The 20,780-nt window shown below is 46.0% G+C and overlaps 2 protein-coding genes across 2 annotated transcripts in view; both read right to left on the bottom strand.

Annotated features, from left to right (window-relative positions):
- The window catches only part of LOC144095232 (uncharacterized), a 21,652-nt gene extending 4,224 nt beyond the window's left edge, over window positions 1-17,428 (bottom strand). Inside the window, exons 1-2 of the mRNA XM_077629018.1 lie at window positions 16,449-17,428; window positions 7,317-7,482 (exon numbers count right to left, since the gene is read on the bottom strand). Of these exons, the coding sequence (XP_077485144.1) occupies window positions 7,317-7,482; window positions 16,449-17,428 (1,146 nt within the window). The remainder of the gene's footprint in view (window positions 1-7,316; window positions 7,483-16,448) is intronic.
- LOC144136733 (uncharacterized) overlaps window positions 17,332-20,780 on the bottom strand; it is a 101,850-nt gene continuing 98,401 nt past the window's right edge. Inside the window, exons 4-5 of the mRNA XM_077669307.1 lie at window positions 18,275-18,419; window positions 17,332-17,457 (exon numbers count right to left, since the gene is read on the bottom strand). Coding sequence (XP_077525433.1) covers window positions 18,322-18,419 — 98 coding nt within the window. The 3' untranslated portion in view covers window positions 17,332-17,457; window positions 18,275-18,321. The remainder of the gene's footprint in view (window positions 17,458-18,274; window positions 18,420-20,780) is intronic.

Below are 20,780 nucleotides of genomic sequence, written 5' to 3'. Positions count from 1 at the left end.
TACTCTGCGAACTTCCCCAGGCAAAGTATTGCGCCGTTCAAAACTGTGCGCGCAAGGCAGCTCACGCCTGCGGACATTTGGAGATGATTCAAAATTCCTTTCCTCCATTCCTTTCCAGCTCAAGCTTGTGAGTCGGTTATCTCTGTGCCCCCCTGGTTTTTCTACCTAGTAAAAAGTGATTAAACTTCCACCACGAGGCCAGACGAAAACTACTAGTGGGGGCAGAAATGCGAATCCGCCTGCCTGAACAGACAAAGCTCTACGTGGGATCCAAGCGTTTCCGGGCTCACCAATAGGGTATTTCTCTGCCATCGGTGAAGGCTCCCTGAATAGATTTAAACGCTGCCGCAGAGCCACAGAGTAATAAATTAGGAGCGCATTATGCACTGTTACGGTGCTTAGTTGTATTCATGGACAGACTGTGGCTGCCATCACCTCTACTGCATAAACTACTCTCATTCGATCCAGCGGTATCAGCGCCGATGCCATGCTCTGCTGAACAAAATGGAGGGCTTCTGATGAAAGCAGGATGGAGTCCGCTGTTGAGCATAAGCATATTGAAAGCACAACGCGAAGATGGAGCGCCACATGGAGTTTACAGGCATATGCGACGCCAGTGTATAACCCAGCCCCCAGCTTACATGAGAAAAAAAAATGGACTTCGCATGCACGATGCAGTGCTGCGAGTTTGAACACACTGATTTTATATGGACAGGTATTAGTACCCCCGTTTCCCGAACACGCCGCAGGGCAACGAACCCGACCGCGAAACCCAAAAGGCGCCCGTGTGCTGTGCGATGTCAGTGCACGTTAAACATCCCGACGTGGTCGAAATTATTTCGGAGCCCTCCACTACGGCACCTCTTTCTTCCTTTCTTCTTTCACTCCCTCCTTTATCCTTCCCTTCACACGGCGCGGTTCAGGTGTCCAACGATATATGAGACAGATACTGCGCCATTTCCTTTGCCCAAAAAACAATTCTCAATTTTTCCGGCAGAGTTGCGGAGAGGAGGGGAGCGCGACAGAAGGAACGCGTGGGGAGTCACTCGACTTGGTATGACGTCACATTACATCGTCGTCACGTGACCTGGTATGGCTTTCCACTACACCAGTGTGGAGTGACCTCGTATGACTTCATACTCATATGATGTCATTACTAATTATACTAACTAGTTCTGGGACTTCCCTAATTACATTAATCAGCGTGAATTAGGTATGAAAATTAACGTTCATTAATGATGTGACGTCATCATCTTCAGAACGTGACTCGTCGGCTCGTGATGTCACATGGTGTCGTTTTTTTGCGGACACTTTTTACGGCATGACTTTTTGATTATCTAATGCTTTCGCATCAATAAATCTGTTGAGTGACACTGCTTCCGACTCCATGGACATAGTGGACCTTGCGGACTGACGGACTGAAAAACTTTATTTCAAAATATATACAGGAGCTAGTGGAACGGTCCTTAAAGGTCCGTTCCTTACAAATGCTAGGTGGGCTGCTCATTACAGCAGCCCATTGGGCGGTAGCTGCTGCTCGGGCGCGCCCGACCAGGGGCCTTTTGGCTCACCAGGTCAGAGCAGCCGAGCAGGACCTTGCGGAGGCGCAAGGCCTGCGCTAGGCGCGACATCGTGAATGAACGCGCTGAGCCTGCAAAGACCCAGGTATTATTGGTATTATTATACCTGACGCTAAATGTGCCACACGGCATAAAACGGGATGTAAGCAAGGAACGTGATAAAACGTTAAAGAAGCATGAAGTCTGGTTACGTATTCGTGCAGCCGAGGTCTTGAGCAGGAGTGCTAAGACAAGATACAAATGTACGTGCACTGACATTGAGGCAAAGCGACATAAATATGCAGGCCTCGCAATGTTTGCTGCAGAAGCAGAAGACAGGCAGAATAAGCGTTACGACTCTTCTGTACGTTCACCTGCAACCGAGGCGTAACGACATAGAAGCGAAGATTCTACAATACGAGTCGTCAAAACTGTTGTAAGGAGGCGTCAGAGGCAAGCGAAAGTCTAAAAGTCATGCCATGGAAGGCCTTTTCTCTAGGCAATTCAGAAAGAACCTATTCAGTTACAGTTGCACGGTCTATATACTGTCGCTGTAATTCGCCTTACAGGTAGTAACCATCTTGTGACACTTTTTCACATAACCTGGACTTGAGTACTCAAAAACAAAATTTAAAAGTAAAATTTCAACAGTGTTCCCGCGGATTCACGAGCCTCTGAACTGTTAGGGCACGGAACTGAGCACCAGGGTGTAGGAAATTGCAGCTGATGACGTTTAATTCCGTCAACGATAACTTTCGCAGTCCACTTATTGAGGCGAATTCAATGCCTACTTCCTCAGCTCCATGCTCGCTTGAGTTTTGCTATCTGCATGGCCTGGGTAGCACACCAGAAGTCAAGCCTTGTTAGCCCCATTGATTTGCAATCGTGCTTTACCTCTACCGCCTTTCTATAATACTTCGCGGGCCTTGACAGCCTCGCAAGTCTTCTCGCAGCTCAACCACGAAACATAGTAATAAAAGTTAATGTTGGCTCTTAATCATTCGCGTACACTAGCTGCGCAAAGAACGGAACCTTCTGCCCTTTTGAGTTCAGCTGTAATAAGCAACTTTTGCGATTCATGCTTATTCATGCATATTCATCAATTCTTTGATGTCACGCGTCACGATCGATAAATAATGCAACAGAATGATCGCGTTTGCATCCAGCTTTATAGTACCATCACAGCAGTAGTTTTTTTTTTTTTATTCCACGCGTAGCGCAACTCGAGCGAGGAAGTTTATTCTTGGGCTTCAGTGGCCGTAGCGGCTTTAAAGGTTTTCTTTATAGCTCGGCTTTTTTGCACACGCATACTCTGCAAAGCTGCACAGACAACACTGTAGGCTCTTTTCAAACATCTCGGCTATTTCAGGCAGCGTAGAAATGCATGGAAACCGGTCATTAATAGTATCTTCGACTAAGTTTCACTCGTTTCTCATGCCGAAACAATACCCTACTACCGAACCCCATAACTAATTACGGTAAATTCACTGTAAATTTCTCTGCCACATTTTTGTTGAATTCATTACCATTTATTATAAAGCAATCATGAATCTAACATTCATGCTTTCAAGCGTAGTTTCCGTACTTTTCTTCAATCGATCAAACTTTTTTCATTGATAGAGCATATGCAGCACTCACTTGAATTGTGTTTCTCTATCTATGCATTTATATACATTTATCCAAATTATGTCTCATTTATAGTTGCATCATTTTGCATTTCTGCATGTTTTACTAATTAATTTATGCAATTAGTTTCAGCTTTATTCGCTGTTGCTTGTATACAATCATTTATTGCACGTTTGCAACAGGAGGTCCCTGTGCAGCCGTTGGCTATGGGACCTCCTCCTGTTTTTATCAAATATGTGTACGAAATGATCGATCGTTTAAAATAAACTGGTTCTGGTTCTGACTGCAAGCCGTAACGAGCGAATCAACCCTTTTTCCGCTTTCAGCCTTTCACGTTCCTCTGCCGTGATTTCTCTAGAAAAAGTTCTTTCTGCGAGCATAAGACGTGAGCAGAAATAAAAAATGAAAATGCAAACGCCTGGTGATAGCCAGAAGGTATGCAGTGAAACATTATCTATCTTGTATTCCGCCGCCATCTAACGCCAGCCCACATCTGAGCGTTGCGTGGAAGAGCCAGTTGGCGTATCAGATGGCAAAATACTATGCGGCATAAAATATTCCTGCCTTCTTTTATTTTACACTATCTAGAAACTGAGAGAAGATTTGAAAACATTAAAATACTAACAGAACCCGTGTCACTATCTTCTTTTTGCTGCTTTCTCCGTGTGTTTCGCAAGAGCAGTACCGGTATATTTTTTTATGGTTAGCTGTGACGGACACTGAGAACAGAAAACGCAGGCTCTTGCGCCAGTGTGGTTTACAGAACAGAGAGGAGCTAACGCGGTATGTGTTCATACGCGCCAAGCGACCGAACACCACAGGAACTTGAAAATGGCGACTATTTAAAAACTGAAATTAATGCAAAGTATGACGCTGGAGTCGTCTTTCATATTTGCTGTGGATGCAATCTTAATATCGCGCAAAAGAGTGCAGCTATTGCAAGTACTGGTTTACTAAAACATACCGCTACACGTTAACATTACACTCGTTTTCTCGGTTTTCAAATGACTGTTCATGACATTCGTCTTCTCCGGCAATGGGAGCTATAGTCAGCTACTTAAGTTAGCTGGCACTAAAGTCAAGGCTAAGCTGCCGTTTACTGACAACTATAGCGCCGTAAATGTCTCAGAAAAAGTATCGGCAAGTTGTATTCGTCGTTATGAGTCATGTCCTGCCTGTCTGCTAAAAAAGGTAAGTAGGTGTCACACCCCATGAGTCGTGTCATCCAGCACACATACGGTGTCACAAAAGTAAGAACAGTCCGGAACATTATTGGGTCTACTGGCACTGTAAACGCGTCAACGGGTGTAAACGACTCATCGTTGGAAAAAGGTAGCACATAACACGTTTTAACGAGGAACAGGAGTCGAGTTATATAATTCTCAATCTATTAAACAGGCAGATGTTCCCTGTCTGTATTAGTCCGCGTCCACTACATACTGAGCTGACTTGATAAGATCTTAAGGCCCATCAGGGAGGTTTTTATAGGCTCAAATAGTGTTAAATTCAACAAAGTTTCGGCAGGGCAGTTTCGTCCGAAGACATAACAGCAACAACGTTATCCCGGATATGACGAAAACTGCATGTCTCAAATAAAAGAACACAGCTCGTTTTTCGATTAGGCGTCGCTCTAATTAAGGTCTGAAACGGCGCCGGAAACCGATCTTGCAGAGTGTTTTTATTTTTCGTTTAAATCTACTTAACTTACTAGATGCTTTCAGCCTGTAAGTGATCTAGCAACCCTCGTTTTCTTTTCCGTACAACTTCTGTGGCGAGAGTTGCCATCGGAATAGACACATAAACTGTTCTGAAGACGTAGGGGCCTAAGATTAGGAACTGCTGACTTTTCGCTCCCAGGCTTAATATTTCCATCACCACAGGAGACTGCTTCAACTTGGTCTCGCTCCAAGTCGTGTTGCTATTTTATAACAGCCGACTGATTTTATCATGCTGTCATATTAGACAGCTGCCACTACATACTGAGCGGACTTGATAAATGTTAAGGCCCATCAGCGAGATTTTTATAGGCTCAAATAGCGTTAAATTAAACAAAGTTTCGGCAGGGCGGTCTCGTCCGAAGACATAACTCCAAAGAAATAACGAAGTAGTGCATCCGCATTATTTGCTGCACTGAATAGTTAGTCAACGTTTCTGCGGTCGCTAGTTAGTTCGCCGCCTTGCAATTAGCTGCACTTCTGTGTGGGACTGTTCCTGAAACGAGGCTAAATAAAGCACACTGTGTGCACAATATACTTTATTTGCATTATCGCGTGTTTGTCTTCACTACTGATGGACCACGATGAACAGAGGTGGCTAGGATGAACGGTGAAAGGTAGCTTAAATATACTCGCCATGTGTTTCTTCGTTTGAACTGCGTCCTTTATCCGGCTCCACCTGTGTTTTTGCATCACAACGACGGACCCGTTGGCTGGAATTCGCCATTCATCTCTGCAGTTCTGGGCGTCGTCTCCTGTCTCGACCATGCTGCCCTTGCAAAGGAAGACTTCAGTGAGACGTCTCGGCCTTGCGCACATTTACTCGCGGATATTTACTCTATCCTGCAAGACAAGAGTTCTACGGGAGATTAAGAACAGTGTACTACAAGTCATAATAAGTTCCACAGCATGTATTACAAAATAATATATGTCGAATCACAGCTGGATTTACATACATAGTGTTATCGAAAATGCGGTGCTATAGCATGTTCTGAACAGCACTAAAGGACTGTTCTATCTTTAGCGAAATCCCAACAGTGAGCTTATATCCCACATATTAAAAGGCACCTTGCACATTACATTAAAGACTGCATGGAATTTAATCGAGAGAAGTCTGTGTTCACTGCGAGAAGTTCACATGAGCATATAGCCTGCGATTACCTTTTGCTGGCCTTTACCCTAAGTTGCATGCACTTAATCTATCTTGAAACCCACGCGGCTTAAAGTTATTTCCAATCAATTTTCAAGAACGAGCAAATGCAAATTCTGGTACAAATATTTCTTTATCCTCATCATTAGTGTGCCTTTATTACGTTCCCTTTATGAGCTGCATGATGGGCTTCATAGGAGAATGCTTACGCCTCAATTTAAAGACCGCGTACGATATTAAGTGGCAAAGCACCTGTGCCTATAGTTTCTAGTATTAGCCAGTTTAGTGTTGCCGCTGCGCTAATAAAGGTATGCCTAAAAAAGGTACAAAGCCGTTGACAGCCCCTGAGTGCATTTCAAGAGAAGCTGACTTCTACGAACACAGCATCGTAATGTACGCACCTAAGTACAGAGACGGGAGGAGTCCGTGCCTTCTTGCCGCCTTCGTAGAGCGATGCCGGCGCTTTCGTAGTAGAGGAGCGCTTGACGGCGCAGCTGGACACTCGGCCATAAACGCTCTGCGATAAAACGCCGCATGGATCGGGCCGTTAATTAGGAAAGACAACGTCAACTCCACCGGTCACGATACCCGGTCACGACACATTGGTCCTATACCCACGCGGGAAGGCTGTCCGGGAGGACAGTTGACGAGTGCCTCCTGCCAGCGAGTTCTTCATTTCAAGTCGTCTTCTCAGGAGGTGCTAAACGCACGAACGCTGGAAAGAAACGAATTTTCGATAGCAAGTACTCTCACACGTCGTGAGTGAGTGGTTAGGCACGTTTAATAATCAATTCAATCAGCTATTAATCAGTTTATATTAATGATTTATGGAGGTTTAACGCCCCAGAGCGACTTACGCTATACTGGACACCGCAGTGAGGGGGCTCCGGGATTTTCGACCATTTGAGGTCCTTTAACATGCACTGACATCGCACAGTACACAGGCCTCCAGCATTTCGCCTCCATCTAAATGCGACCGCCGCGGCCGGGATCGAACCCACGTCTTCCTGGTCAACAGCCGAGTACCATAACCACCGAGTCACCGGAGTCGCAGTAGTAGCAAGAAGGTGTGGCAGGGCAGGGTGATTTGGTTGCAGGGAAGGCCTCCAACAAAACCACGCGGCCTCCGCTTGGGATGGCAGCGCTCGGAAGGAGACTTGAAAGGGCCAGTATAACCAAAGATGGGCATGGTGTCTAGCTTAGAGCTGGTCGTCGTAATGGCAACGTCGTATCTATGTCGACCATCGACACGTCGCCGAAGCTGACCTTGGTGGCGGCAGGGATGAGGAACGTGGGGGCCGCTAAGTTGACCGTACCTAGTGGAGGTGGATCGTCAGAATGGAGTTGGCGCTCGCGTTGACAGTGCAGGGTGGCGGTTGGTATACTGATTTTGAGCAGTGCCGCATCGGCTCGGGCCGCCCCAGTCCGCAGGCTGGGCCGGTAAATGGGTTAGTGTGCCGTACTTGGACTGGGCCTGGCCCTTAAGTTGCGAGCACAGGCTGGGATCGGACCCGTACATGAAGGGCTTGTGTCCGGATTTTGGTTCATTATTGCATTGTGAAGTACACTAGGGGCGTTTTAGAAGCTATGCGGATGAAACGCGGCCACGGTGTTGGCTGAGAAAAAAATTACTCAACCTTTATTTTCTTTTTTTTAGTCGGTTATATTTGCGAGCGAGAAAAGTTACAAACAATCGTGTTGATTTTTGTTACCTGCTGATCGGACCAGCTCAGGAATGAATGAATCCCGGTGATAAAATCTTGACAGACGGTTCTTTGTTGACTATCAATGATCGAAAGCTTAACCAACCCTAATCAGCGTCTCTCGCAGTGTAATGCCCAAGTAAGTTTGGGCGTGCACGCTCAGCCACGCTGAATAAAACAAGTGAAGTTAAATGACACTTCTCAGTGATCGAAGGGCCGCAGCGAAAGACTGTTCTCTTAGGTTCTAATTGCAAAATCAAGCAGCCCGTCTTGCGTTCGCAAGGGTATCGGAAAATTACATTACGCGGTAGGGTATTAAGCAATGAGAACTAATTTAGTTCTAGGCAATCCTGTCATGAAACCATAGACAGTAATGGTTCGTCGAATGCCGTCTTATACATAACACCGACGTCCATTTCGCGAAAGTCCTTGCGTTTGTGTCATGAAAAACAGCGTCTCTGCCCGCCTGCCTCGCCTTTATTAATTTCGGCTCGATTATTTTCCCGTTAGGTCTGTATTTATTCTTACTCCCAAAGATTTTCCCTCAGCTAACCTAAATAACTGAAGCTGGTCTAGGTAAGGCGTGGCTGACCTGTGGCGCAGGTTAGGTGCCTGCTCCCATATACTGAAGAAGGATGGATAGCTGTGCCAGTTGGTAATAATTCATTCTGGTTGGCACAGCTGAAACAAGTCAGCCCTCCTAATAAAAAAACAATATGAAAAAAAAAACGGTTTTTCATGCAAATATATTATCCTTATAGAGAATGTTCTTCCACCTTTATTTGCGTAAGATATTAAGAAATGTTGGCTAATGCGCGAAATTTGAAGCCATCGAATTTTGCTCGACTAATGTTTCAACAGTGTTAATGTAGTTTTTACTATTAATGTAAAAAAACTCAAAACAAAACAACAACGTCATGTACAAAGGCGATAAAACAAAATGATTGCTTACCGCTATGCGAGAAATCTGCGGTCAAAAGCGGGTGGAAAGAGCAGCAAGCACATCGGGCAGTGGCCTCTGTGACTGCCTGCGTCTTGGGCTCGGCTCAGGTTCATGACTATTCGCGCCAGCAGTAACGAAAAGTCCGGCCGCACGGAGCGCTGAATCTGTTCTTCAAAGTCTTCCGCGCCGTCTCTGCCCGGGAACCGGCGAACATGCGGGCCCCGGGAATCGGACGGCCGGAGAACTGCGCCTCATTGGTCAAGCATCAGGCGATACACTCTCCGACGTGGAAACGCACGCGCAGACGTGCCTACGGGCTTCGATGCGAGATTCCTCGTTGTTTGCGGCATCCAGGGTTCTATGAATGTAGAGAATCACCAACTCCGCATATATGGGAATTAACTCATTACGCTATCACGTCATACCCTCAAGGCGGAGCTTGAGTGTTCCCTCCAATTTTTTTTAGCTTACTAGGCTTTTGCGTGATGAACTACGGCGCTACGTGATGCGTTCGTGATTTTATTGGTCTGCAATTTTTTTCGAACTTGGCTTAGTCTCCAGCATATGTGCTTATTTTTCATTTCCCGAGCACGTTTTTCAAGCCTTTAGTGCACACCGTGCGAAAGGCGGCGCCCGCGACAGACTTTTGCCACTTTGCCGAGGCTGCTTTGCTGGTCTGCACTTTGTACCGTCAGCGCTTCATAAAATAACGCAAGAACGACTACGTTTACTTTCCGGGCACAGGCGCACTTAGTTTGGCCCGTCACAAGCACTCTCTTTATGCGACGTACGTGGAAAATTGATACTTGATAAACGAGATAATTTCTTCCATCGAGGGCGCTTTGCGTAAATACTTACGCATCCAACGATGCAGCAATGCGTGCAAGACATCGTGAAACCCTTACAATTATTTACAGAGCAGTTGTTCAGAAAGCCATCACTAAACATTTTACCGTCTTTTCCCCTTCATTCCGATACCCGTACTCTACTTTAGCGCCATTTTGAATTTTGCGCCTCAAGCGACACTGCTGCTCCCACGCGACAGCCTTCCTCACTAAATGCTCAGTGGGTAAGTCTGATGCATCCAGGTGACACTGCAAGACTATAAACGTGGAAACATGCCTATAGTCGCTGACTTGGCTTCAAAATTGTTTGGCTGGAGGAGTGCTTTTTGTTACTGCATTACCAAGAGAAGGAGCAATAGAATAGAGGAGGAAAACATTAACATGTGGTTAATGAAGATTACACAGCTGAGCCTGCTCCGCTTTTCTCATTGAACCATGGAGCACGGTCAATGAACCGTCGTTCTGTTAAAGTGCTCTAAAACGTTTCCTAGTGCAACTGCAAATTTCGGTTGTTTATAACCGATGTTGGGCGCTCTCTTGTGTGCCTACTGATGGTTTAATATCTACTATAAGTTCTACTTAACATGCTTTCAGTTCTATTCTCTCTGAGTGTTCCAGCTGTACCGATAGTTCGTCTCCTTTTGATGCTGTGCGGAGATGCTCCACTGTTAAAGGCAGCCACAGATTGTCCACCGGCGCGACCTACGTTACGACGCGGTACGTTTTTACGTTACCACGCAGGCTTTATTTTTCTTTTCCTATGACGCAGGGCTCTCACACAACTTTCGCGACGCAGGTGCAGATAAATGATTAGGCAAGAGAGCGGTATTTTTCAGTGCTTGTGCTCCTACAACATGGTGGACCGTTTGATGCCAGTGGAAGCCATCTAGCATACGGTATTCACTGGAGGTCCTTACAATTCGCCTCAGAAGGTCCGGGGAGCTTATTGCGGCCGAAAGACTGGGAGCCGCTGCTCCTGGCTAAGAATTGAACCAAGCACCAGGATCGATGCCTGGTTGGCAAGTGGTTTTTCTTTTACGCTGCCTGCCCACAGTTTAGGTTCATTGCTTTCTGAAACAGGCGAAAGATGCGAACTCGTAGCTACTGCTCACGAGGAAGGTCCTGGACCGACACGCTTCAGTACTTGCAGGCGGCGGACACTCTGGTAATCGGTACAGCACATGTCCCAGCAACGTGTTCACAAACACTAGAGGTGGCAATTAGGCAGCGTTAATCAGGGAATGTACACGATACCATGCTCCATAAAACTCCAGGACAGATTAAATTCATTCAAGCCTGCAAGCAGCAGTAGACTTCAGTCTATGCTTCAGTTTGACGCAAAATGTAATTTTTATTCAATTCAATTCAATTCGTTTATTTTTCAGAGTGGTACAAACACAAACTCTGAATGGTCTCCTGGACTAAAAGTTTCACTAAGCAACTTGACGGCCCAGGGGCCACCTTACAAGACAGCAGTCGACGCATTTCCTGTCATATACTCGTATATCTTCTATTACTTTATATGACAACTAAGTAAATTATTATTTTAATAACTCTAATTAATTCTGAACTGTCTGGCTTGAAGCGCTCCAATCAGCGATGCCTCTAGCGGCGATCGATATGTGAGTGAAAATTTCGCGAAGAAGCACGATATGAATGAAAAAGTTGAGGTCGAGGTGGTCGTAAGCTACACGTACGGCTGGGCTTGATAAATATTAATTATATTCGAGAGTATATGACGCAGTACAAGTACCCACAAGAGTCGCCAACTTCCACTATCAAACATATTGGTACCAGCAAACAAACCGGATCACCATAAGAAGGAGTACACGGAATACCGCGGGACCCAGAGCTGTCCCGTGCACTCCTTTTGGTGATCCCTTCTCTTTGTTGGTAACAACATGTTTGATTCACACCAATTGACCACATTGTCACCATGTTAAATGCCACTATCACTTGAAGTCCACTTTAGTGCACTGTTGGGATTTTAGAAAAAGGCGGGGAACCTTTCTTCGGTTCTCCCGCTTGCCACTCTGGTAAACAACGTCTGGATAAGAACCATGTGACACCTCTGCACTGTTCAAAGAAGCAAGCCCGGCCCGCTTTGGCGCCTCTCGATCTGGTCAGCGCATGAGATAATGGTGTAAATACTGGCAAGCACCACATGAGGCACACAGCGTTGATGATGTCAGATCTCTCTTATGCATTCATGCTGAAGTACGTACGAGCAGAACTCTTGCGAGTGCGAGGTAGCAGAATGACTTCAGGCAATTTTAGCCCCTTGGTCACACGGGTTTGGGTGGACAGCCACTACAGGGATCTGAAATTGCTTGTCACCGCTTCTGTAAAGAATAAATTGGTATCTCGAAACGAATTTTATTCATGGTTCAGCAGAGAGCTCTTCAAGGGCGACGCTGTCAGCCACCGCGCTACCCAGCACGCCCATATGCGACGGTACTCACTGAAATCGCACAGAAAATCGCCCGCTGCGCAGGCTTTCATGCATTAATTCCATGCACTGAATGTGCCGCACGTTGAAATAAATGTAATTGTGCTGATGAAGTGTGGAGAAATAAGGTGTAGCGCTTCAGAGGGCAAGCCACGCTTGAATTTCGAAACTGTCATCATTACGGAACTTGGAGCCGGGAAAGGCCTAAGTTATCGTAAGGCCGTCTCAATGGCAGCGATTTCACTCGTCGCGGAGGACACAACAGGAGCAAAATGGGCGCAGACCAGGTAGTATTCAAAGATGGCGTATAAAACACCGCTGCCCTAGTTCCGACAGAGCCCTGTGCACAAAACTACCAGTAAAAATTTCCTGATGCTGCTGAAATTCTCTTTCAAAATGCTCGAGTACGAATGGACGTGTCTTCGCCAAAGGATAAGCTACTTCGCTCAGCACGAACGTGAGGAAGGGAAAACGTCATTGACATGAATGTATAAAATCTAGAAACTCGCGGGCATTTTATTTCCAAAAGTTCGAAAGAAAGCATCTCACTATAGTTGGCCAAAACGTTGTAGCCAGTGTCCTGTAAAATTCTGTGTTTTCGAGGGGAGCCTCAGCAGAGTAGGCGAACTAGAATCTGAGCACTGATAGCAACTGCTGCTGATTAAAAAAAAATAAAAGTCCAGCACTTCCTAAGTTACACGCGAAAATTTGTATGTCGTTCCGCGCACTATACTTTGATGACTTCAGTGTCCAGAACGCATTACATTTTAGAAGCCTGCCACTGTCCGATCCGGAAGGTGGAAATTGACTGAGGCTACTTAAGGCTACTTACGTGCTTTGAAAGCGAAAGGATCTGTGTGTCATGCATCGTGGGCTACTAGTTAACTATATATGTTTACTAGTACTAGTTATTAACTAGTACTAATGTCTCAAAAGCCTTTCTGATAAAGGCCTCAGAGTGAAGGGTCTTAGGGAAAACCACACGACATATGCGAACATATAAAGCAACGCGCCGCTTTAATCAAGCCACTACGTAACGTCCGGCTTTCACTACCAGTTTAGCTGACGTCACTTCCGGTTTCCGCGGCCATGGCGACGTCGCACTGAATTTTTGTGACCACTTTTGCGATCAACGACGACAACGCGGGGTTTCATTATAGATGAGCTATATAAGGCTTTCGACTGAATAAAACGGGATGCGCTGTTTCTAAAGTCACCTATTCTTTCTGGCGTACAAATATCCTAACGCCATTTAAGGTAGAGCGCGAAGTAGAAACCTTGATTGCAAGACTGATGCCTCCGTTGCTTTCTTAAAAAATATGAAGTGCATGAATAGCAATGGCTAAAAGATGCTAATTAAAATTTTTAACTATTAACGGAGGCCATGTAGACGCCCTGTTATTTGTTGTCCCAACAGATGGTCCAAGCCAACCTCTCCAAAGATAACACGTTTTATTTTCCGGCTGTAGGAACAGCCGTGACACCACACAAGCGTACTAGATGAAAGATACACTATTGTAAACATTACCCTGGAGTACTATTACCTCAAGAATTTGTCCCTAATGCTCGAGCGGCCTTTGAACAGTATTGCTTCCTCTACAGTAAATTGACATGTCATCTGTCGTGGTTTTCTGTCAGAAGGTGTGGGCCGTGTACAGAAATATTATTACCGTATTTATTGGCGTAATGAACGCGGCCGCATTATATGAACGCGCCCCACTACTTTAACGGGCAGAAAGAACTTTTTTTTTTCCTCGCGTATAACGCACCGCTGCCTTTTAGCGCGCAATCTCCTGACGATAGTATTGAATGCTGTTCAGTATCAGTGATATTGAATGAATGAATGAATGAATGAATGAATGAATGAATGAATGAATGAATGAATGAATTGAAAACTGAAAATTAGTTTTTAGCGAAAGGAAATGGCGCAGTATCTGTCTCACATATCGGCGGACACCTGAACCGAATCGTAAGGGAAGAGATAAAGGAGGGAGTGAGAGAAGAAAGAGGTGCCGTAGTGGAGGGCTCCGGAATAATTTCGACCGCCTGGGGATCTTTAACGTGCGCTGACATCGCACAGCACACGGGCGCCTTAGCGTTTTGCCTCCACCGAAACGCAGCCGCCGCGGTCGGAATCAATGAATGACTGGAGCCGATTTCGGAGCGCCGAGAGGATTATGAAATACTGTAAAGCGCTGTTCATCAAATATCAAAACTACTATACTTCTATACCTCACCCCACGGGTCGAAGAACCAATGAGATTTTTCCGCGCGGATTTCGAGAACCAATAGAAACTAAACTTTGTCATTAAGCGTTGTCAGTTTGCTCTGCCGTATTAACGGCTGTAGCAATTTGTTGCTGGTGCGCTTCGCTCTTTTTACTGGAGTTGCGCCACAGTGAACTCTAGTTGTACTATCTCTTGGTAGCATAATGAGCCGCTACGCGACTAATACGCGCGGGTTTAAGATAAAAGCAGCTGATTGTGTTCTCGGAGCAAGCAAACCATGGTGAAGAATGCGATGTGTTCACTTAGAAGGGGGGGAGTACCGGATGCAGTATTTCTTTCATCAGCCTATAGTTTTCTTGTCGCTTTATTCATTCAAATTTTATTTAATATTTTACCCCGTGTAATCAACGCACCTCCCACTTGCTCTGAGATTTTTTTTTTTTTTTGCGGAGTGCGTTCATTCTGCCAGTAAGTACGGTAAGCATGTTCCTCAGACGAAGGGCTTTATTTTGTGATGGGAAGAGACAATGACGAGTAAGTGAAGCGACATTTGCAAAAAAAAAAAGAAAGTGTGGGTAAAGTGTGCATAAGAAATCGATGCACAATTCTGAATTAACATTCTGGCAAACAATTATTACTGAACGTTGGTCACAAAACCATCAAAAGATAGGTCATCCGATTTATCAACGTAGTTACTCAAAATCTGTGTCACACAGACCCAATACTTCGAAGTGCTGTACCCGAGTCCGCAGTTTGCGTATGACAGCCGCTTTAACTTTAAGTAACACCAGGTGCGCGCGGCGACGATTGGCGCATTACTAGCTAGTTGAAAAGCAGTAGACACGAAAGCCAAACAACCACGAATAATTTAGTCCATACCGTTCGAAACTGCATCTGCGCCCAGATTCCCAGGTTACTGATATTATTCACACTTTAGAATTTGCTTTACTTTCTGGACACCGCCCTAAAGTGGACAATTCCTGATCCATAATATGGCGTAAAACTGCAGGTTTTAATGGAACGGCATCAGATTGGAAGGAGAGGGAAGCACAGAGGGCAGGGAAGGGACCTCAATTTACTAGTGTCTTGCCCGACACCAAATGGGCGCTCATACAATAATATTTTTAGAAATTGCACTCGCTCGACAAGAAAGGCATCGTTTAAACAGCAAAGCTACCGCTGGGCCATATGAAGCATGCCATCGAGAAGGGCTTCACTCTTGGTAAGCTCCGACTGTTCAATGTACACCGATCCCGGCCGCGGCGGTCGAATTTCGATGGAGGCGAAATTCTAGAGGCCCGTGTATTGTGCGACGTCAGTGCACGTTAGAGCCACAGGTGGTCGAAATTTCCGGAGCCCTCCACTACGGCGTACCTCATAGCTTGAGTCGCTTTGGGACGCTAAACCCTTATAAACCAAACCAATCAATGTACTACACCAGCATACGTTCAATATTGCGGTCCGTTGATATCAAAATGCGGCTACCGCTGTCGCGAACAGAACCTGCGATTTCGTACTCAGCAGCCCTGCATCATCGGCACAATCACATCGGCTGTCTGCTCTGTGCCGACCGCGATTGGCTGATGCCGCTAGGAAGCCGCCTTTATACCTTATATACAATGAACAGTTATGTCGAGATTGTTTTATGAGGTATGTATCATGTCTCTTAAACTGAATCTGGAGCGGCTTTACAGTGAAGCCTGCAGCGGACACTGATTACGAGTAATCACGATAACCACGCTCGCTTGATACTCGGCCCGCGGTTTCGCAATTTCGGGGCATCTGCTAACCATTCAACACTACCGTTAACGCGTCTGTGTCCAGATTTACTCTGCCCCGCTTAGCACGTAGTTAACATAGAAGCCTTCAACAATTTTCACTACTTTGAAAGCATCATGAAACTTCTCTGTTGTTAGGATTCAAATAGAGTAGCAATAGAAGCACCACATGCAGTGAAGCCGTTGTTGACCGTGCTTGTAATTCAAAATTTTGTCGACAAATGTACCGAACTGCAATTTCGTTAATGCGCCCGTGAAAACACGGAAAACTTAGGAAAGTAGAAATGGTTGAACGATGGGTGCTGTACACTAACCGTGGGCTATTAATAAAAAAAACACACAACATGATGTTTCCACAGGAGCAAGGATTACATGCACATTTTTGGGCCACGTAAGCTTTGCCGATAGTCTTTCGAGTAGCTCGATGTCGTTTATACACTTATTATTAGCACTTCAGTTCTTTGTTCCGCAGCTCACGCCAGAACTGGAGCATCATCTGAGGCGTCATGTAGTGAGACGTAACCATGTTTTTCATGTCACACACAGATGGCACGTCGACTGAGCTGAACTTTGGCACGTCGATTCGAGGAATTCCAGCGGCTTTGGCGCACAGACCGGTAATGTAAACGTCTTCCAGCGGAAGTGGCCGTACGCGTCCGGTCTGCGTATAGAGAGAAGCGATGACGTCACCACCAACAATGTAAGCAGACCCACTCACAAAGTCAGGATAGTACTCAGGCTTGTACTCTTCGTACGTTACGCTCCACTTGGTGTCGGACTCACGAATAGGGGAATCGTTGGCATGGATGGACCCATAGATGGAGTTCTTCGGTAAGTCCTTTGCTTCTTTCATCAGCTCGGCAACGTTGACGAAGGTGTCGTCGTCTGTTTTGAACAGGAACGACGCTTGCGGGCAGTGAGTGACGGCCAAGTGCAGCGCTACGACAGACTTGTCCGTGAGGTTCCTGTACCCTTCCCAGGTGTCTGCTTGCACAATGTCGAAATACTCGCCTGATTCCTCGAAAACTCTTCGTTGTTCGTCAGTATTCTTAGCTCTCCCAAGCAGGAACACCAGGCTGTTGTTTCTTCTTGACATCAGGTCGCGACCCCAAGTTTCGCGTATCGCTTGGCGTTGTTCTTTTTGATCAACCGCTGAGACTACCACGACGAAAAATCTGACGCTTCCATTTATCGAATTTTTGCTGCAGATGGCTGGCGGAAGTATTATGTAATCCTTAGGCAGATGGTACAGACGCGGCAGGAGCTTAGTCGCCAGAACACGGCGCAGAGGAGGCTTGGACGATTGTTCGTGCTTCTGTTGCCGTTTATAAAGAAGGATGGCTCCAACGATGAGACATATCAAGAGCACCACAATCCTGGCTTGGGCGGCACTTGAAGGCATATCTTCATGATTACAGAGCGGCGCCTGCATAAGTGGTCACGACAAGACGCTTTTTGATGCTGTAAAGACAAAAAAAAAAGCAACTTGAAAAAGTGGAATAGCTACAGCGACTACAAAATCCAGAGTACCACACTTTATAGCCCACTGCGCAAAATTAAAGAACCAAGATGCAGATTCCAGTGAACAAAGACCTTCCAGCCAATGGTGCCGGCCTACTGTTATGACATCACGGTCATCTTCGACTGCACTGCGCTTGCTAGCGGCCCCGGCAGTTGCAATGGGATCGACGGCGGCGCCACGAAAATAAGTCGATGCTTGGGGGGCCCTCGTTTAGGGGAAATTGCCCTTAGTTGTTGAATTGTATCCCACATGATAACTGACACACTTGATTAAAGAAAGAGCCCACTATTATAAAGGAGACAATTTCGCCTCCGAATGGGGGGTGGGATGTGGGGTTTTGCTGCAATACAGGTTCGAAGAACTACCCCAGTAGGTGAGAAGAGGGACGATGCAGAAGGCTGGAAGTACAGTCGAATCCCTTTATATCGAAATAATGAATATAACGAAGGAATCTTAGAAACTGATTTTAGTTGCATTTAATTCAAAGGCTCTTAAAAGGAAGCGTTCGCCGTTGTACAAAATAACGAACGTGCGCGTAAGCGTTCTCGGCTCACGTCGACTTTGGATTCAACGCACCTATTTCTTCCGCTACAAAAAAAGCAACGTGCATCTTGGGCGCTGCTAGTCTCACTTTTGACCACTATATTGAGAACTTGGCCGCTCAGAAAGCGCGAATTTCTTCCTCACACGCGAACGAGCTTTGAAACCATTCGCACAGCAGCGCGCCTGAAGAGCACAAGAGGTCCGTATACCTACCTCTCCCATACGGAGCTGCTCGCGGGGCGACGCGGCAGACTGCGTCGTCACGTACGCGCTGCGCTCGCAGTTGGCAGCCTCTCATTCGGCGCATTCAGCCGCCGCCGCCGCGCACGCCGTCTGGGAGATATGTTTGACAGGTCAGCTGGAGAGAGAAAGCGAGGAGGCAATAAAATCCCCGCGGTGACGCGAATGCTTTTCGTTACCCAACGACGCAGCTGCCCCTCGCGCCGGTACGACATTTCCCCCGAAGAAAAACGAGTTGCTACCGACGCCGGTGCGTACGGGAGACGACGTGTGGCTTTGAGCGACGACGTTTGTAAGCGTTCCGGCCTGAGGACAAATTAACGCCATGTCGTAGGGAGCAGCGTAGCGAAGATAGCTCTGCGCGATTGGTTTTCTGCTATGCAAGAAACTATGCAGTTGACTGCCGCGCGCTCTCTCCGTGATTCCCGAGGGATGAAGTTGGAGGAGTATATCAAACGTTTACCAAATTGTCGCGACCTAGTATAGCCCAAACAGACGAAGAAAAGTCTCTTTTCGAAACGTTGGCAAGCTCCCTGAGGCTTCCTCCTCCCTTGTTCACTTCGTGTTTTCAAGAAATATGCCTACCTGCCCTCTCATTACCATGGACTCGTACACCGCATTTCGTTACCTTACAGAATACGAGGAATATTGCACTAAGCCCAGAAAAAGATGGTATCTTATCGTGTTTCGTCCGTAATTAAGCATAAAAGGTGATACCCATATTTCCTGGAATTGTTAACACTACAATATTTATTTGCTTTGTGAATTTAAGGAAAACACTCGACATAATTTGATCAGGATGATCAACACTCTGCGATACATGTATCGCAGCGCTTGTGCGGTCTTCCACATTTATAAAGATAAAAACCTGCTCAAATAACAAAAAATAGTCGCCCTGCTGTCCGAACAACTTTAGGTTCTTTTCACGCGGCGTAGTTTTCATCTGGGACAGTTACTCACAAAATAAAGAAATAAAAGCGAAACTTCCCAGACGTAAGTGTCTACAGTGAATTCTCAGTTGCGAGAAACACGCCTTACGTTTAACTGTGTTCGGGTCTCATTTATTTAAAGAATATGACTTTCCTTAAAACTCAAACCTGAGTGAAAAAAAAAAGAAGAGCAAGTGCGCGCTCAGTACAAAAACAAGTAAAAAAATCCAGAACTGCAAAATAGCAAAGAAGCGTTTTTGACAGCTGCGCCTTTCTTGACACCATCACAGGCGCGAAGTCTGCTCGTGACGAAAAGCGCAAGGCACCGGAGAAGCAACAACGACAACAGCTGCTCCCTCAGAGGCCGCAGCTTCATCCACGAGAGCCAGCGCGTGAAAGCAGCTGCACTGGGCCGAGAAGCCGTTGGCAGACGTTGTGAAGTGCGGATTAGGTTTGTAGGGCAGAGGCAACAAGAAGCGAAGAAAACGAACAGAAGGAACATTCGTCGCCTCCCAACAAAACGCGTCACGAAACTTCCTTGTCTGCAAAGACAACTAACGATAGAGGAAGAAGCGCAGTTGGAAACGCCTAGGGAAATTGAATCTTGTGCCTAGTTTTTGGTTGCTGTCTAGCGACAACACCGTTAGATAAAAAAAAAAAATGACAGCTCTGCTGTCGAAACTTTATTCTCGTACATTTTCGCCTTAAGTAAACGTCATAGTCAGCCGACGGAAGTTCGGACAGGTGGGCGTGCAGAAGTAGGAAAAAATAGAAACAAGAGGCTAGAGGATCCCCATTGTCTCCAGCACAATGAGAGCTCTAAAAGCTCCAGAGTTCTCACTCGCGGCGGCAGCTTTGCATAAGGAAGCGTTCTTACCGACATTTCTAACGTCGGCGTGGTGCAGAACTCTGAACTGCTGGTGCCGACTTAACAATTCTGCAACAATACTCACGAAACAACAGTTATGGACAATCCGCTTTAGTGAATACGAGCACGATCATGAGATATCTCCGTGGCGGCGGGGTCGGCTTAGAAATGGTCATTTTGTACCTTTTATTAATCTTCTATGCAGAAATATATATATATATATATATATATATATATATCAACATGAATTAAAGATAGAGGCAGTCCGGGCAGCAGAGCTTTGCCGGGCTTAGGGCAAATACAAGGTAAACGAAAAATCTGAACGTTAAAAAAAGATGGGTTCGAACCCGACCGCGGAGGCTGTGTATCGATGGAGGCGAAACGCAAAGGCACACGTGTGCTGTGAGATGTCAGTGCACGTTAAAGGTCCCCAGGTAGTCGATATTTTTCCGCAGCCCTCCACTACGGCACCTCTTTCTTCCTTTCTTCTCTCAGTCCTCCTTTATCCCTCCCATTACGGCGCAGTTCAGGTGTCAGCCGATATGCGAGACAGATACTGCGCCGTTTCCTTTCCCAAACAGCCAATCCAGTTAAAAAAGACACAATTTAAAGGAAAAACAGAAAAGTTAAAAAACATAACAAAATGAGATACGAACTTGAAGTTCAAGTCGCCAAGTCGTTG

The sequence above is a fragment of the Amblyomma americanum genome, chromosome 6 (assembly GCF_052857255.1).
Source record: "Amblyomma americanum isolate KBUSLIRL-KWMA chromosome 6, ASM5285725v1, whole genome shotgun sequence".
NCBI classification, from domain to species: domain Eukaryota; kingdom Metazoa; phylum Arthropoda; class Arachnida; order Ixodida; family Ixodidae; genus Amblyomma; species Amblyomma americanum.
The sequence above is the reverse complement of the archived record's forward strand: the minus strand, read 5'-3'. Positions and strand labels throughout refer to the sequence as shown.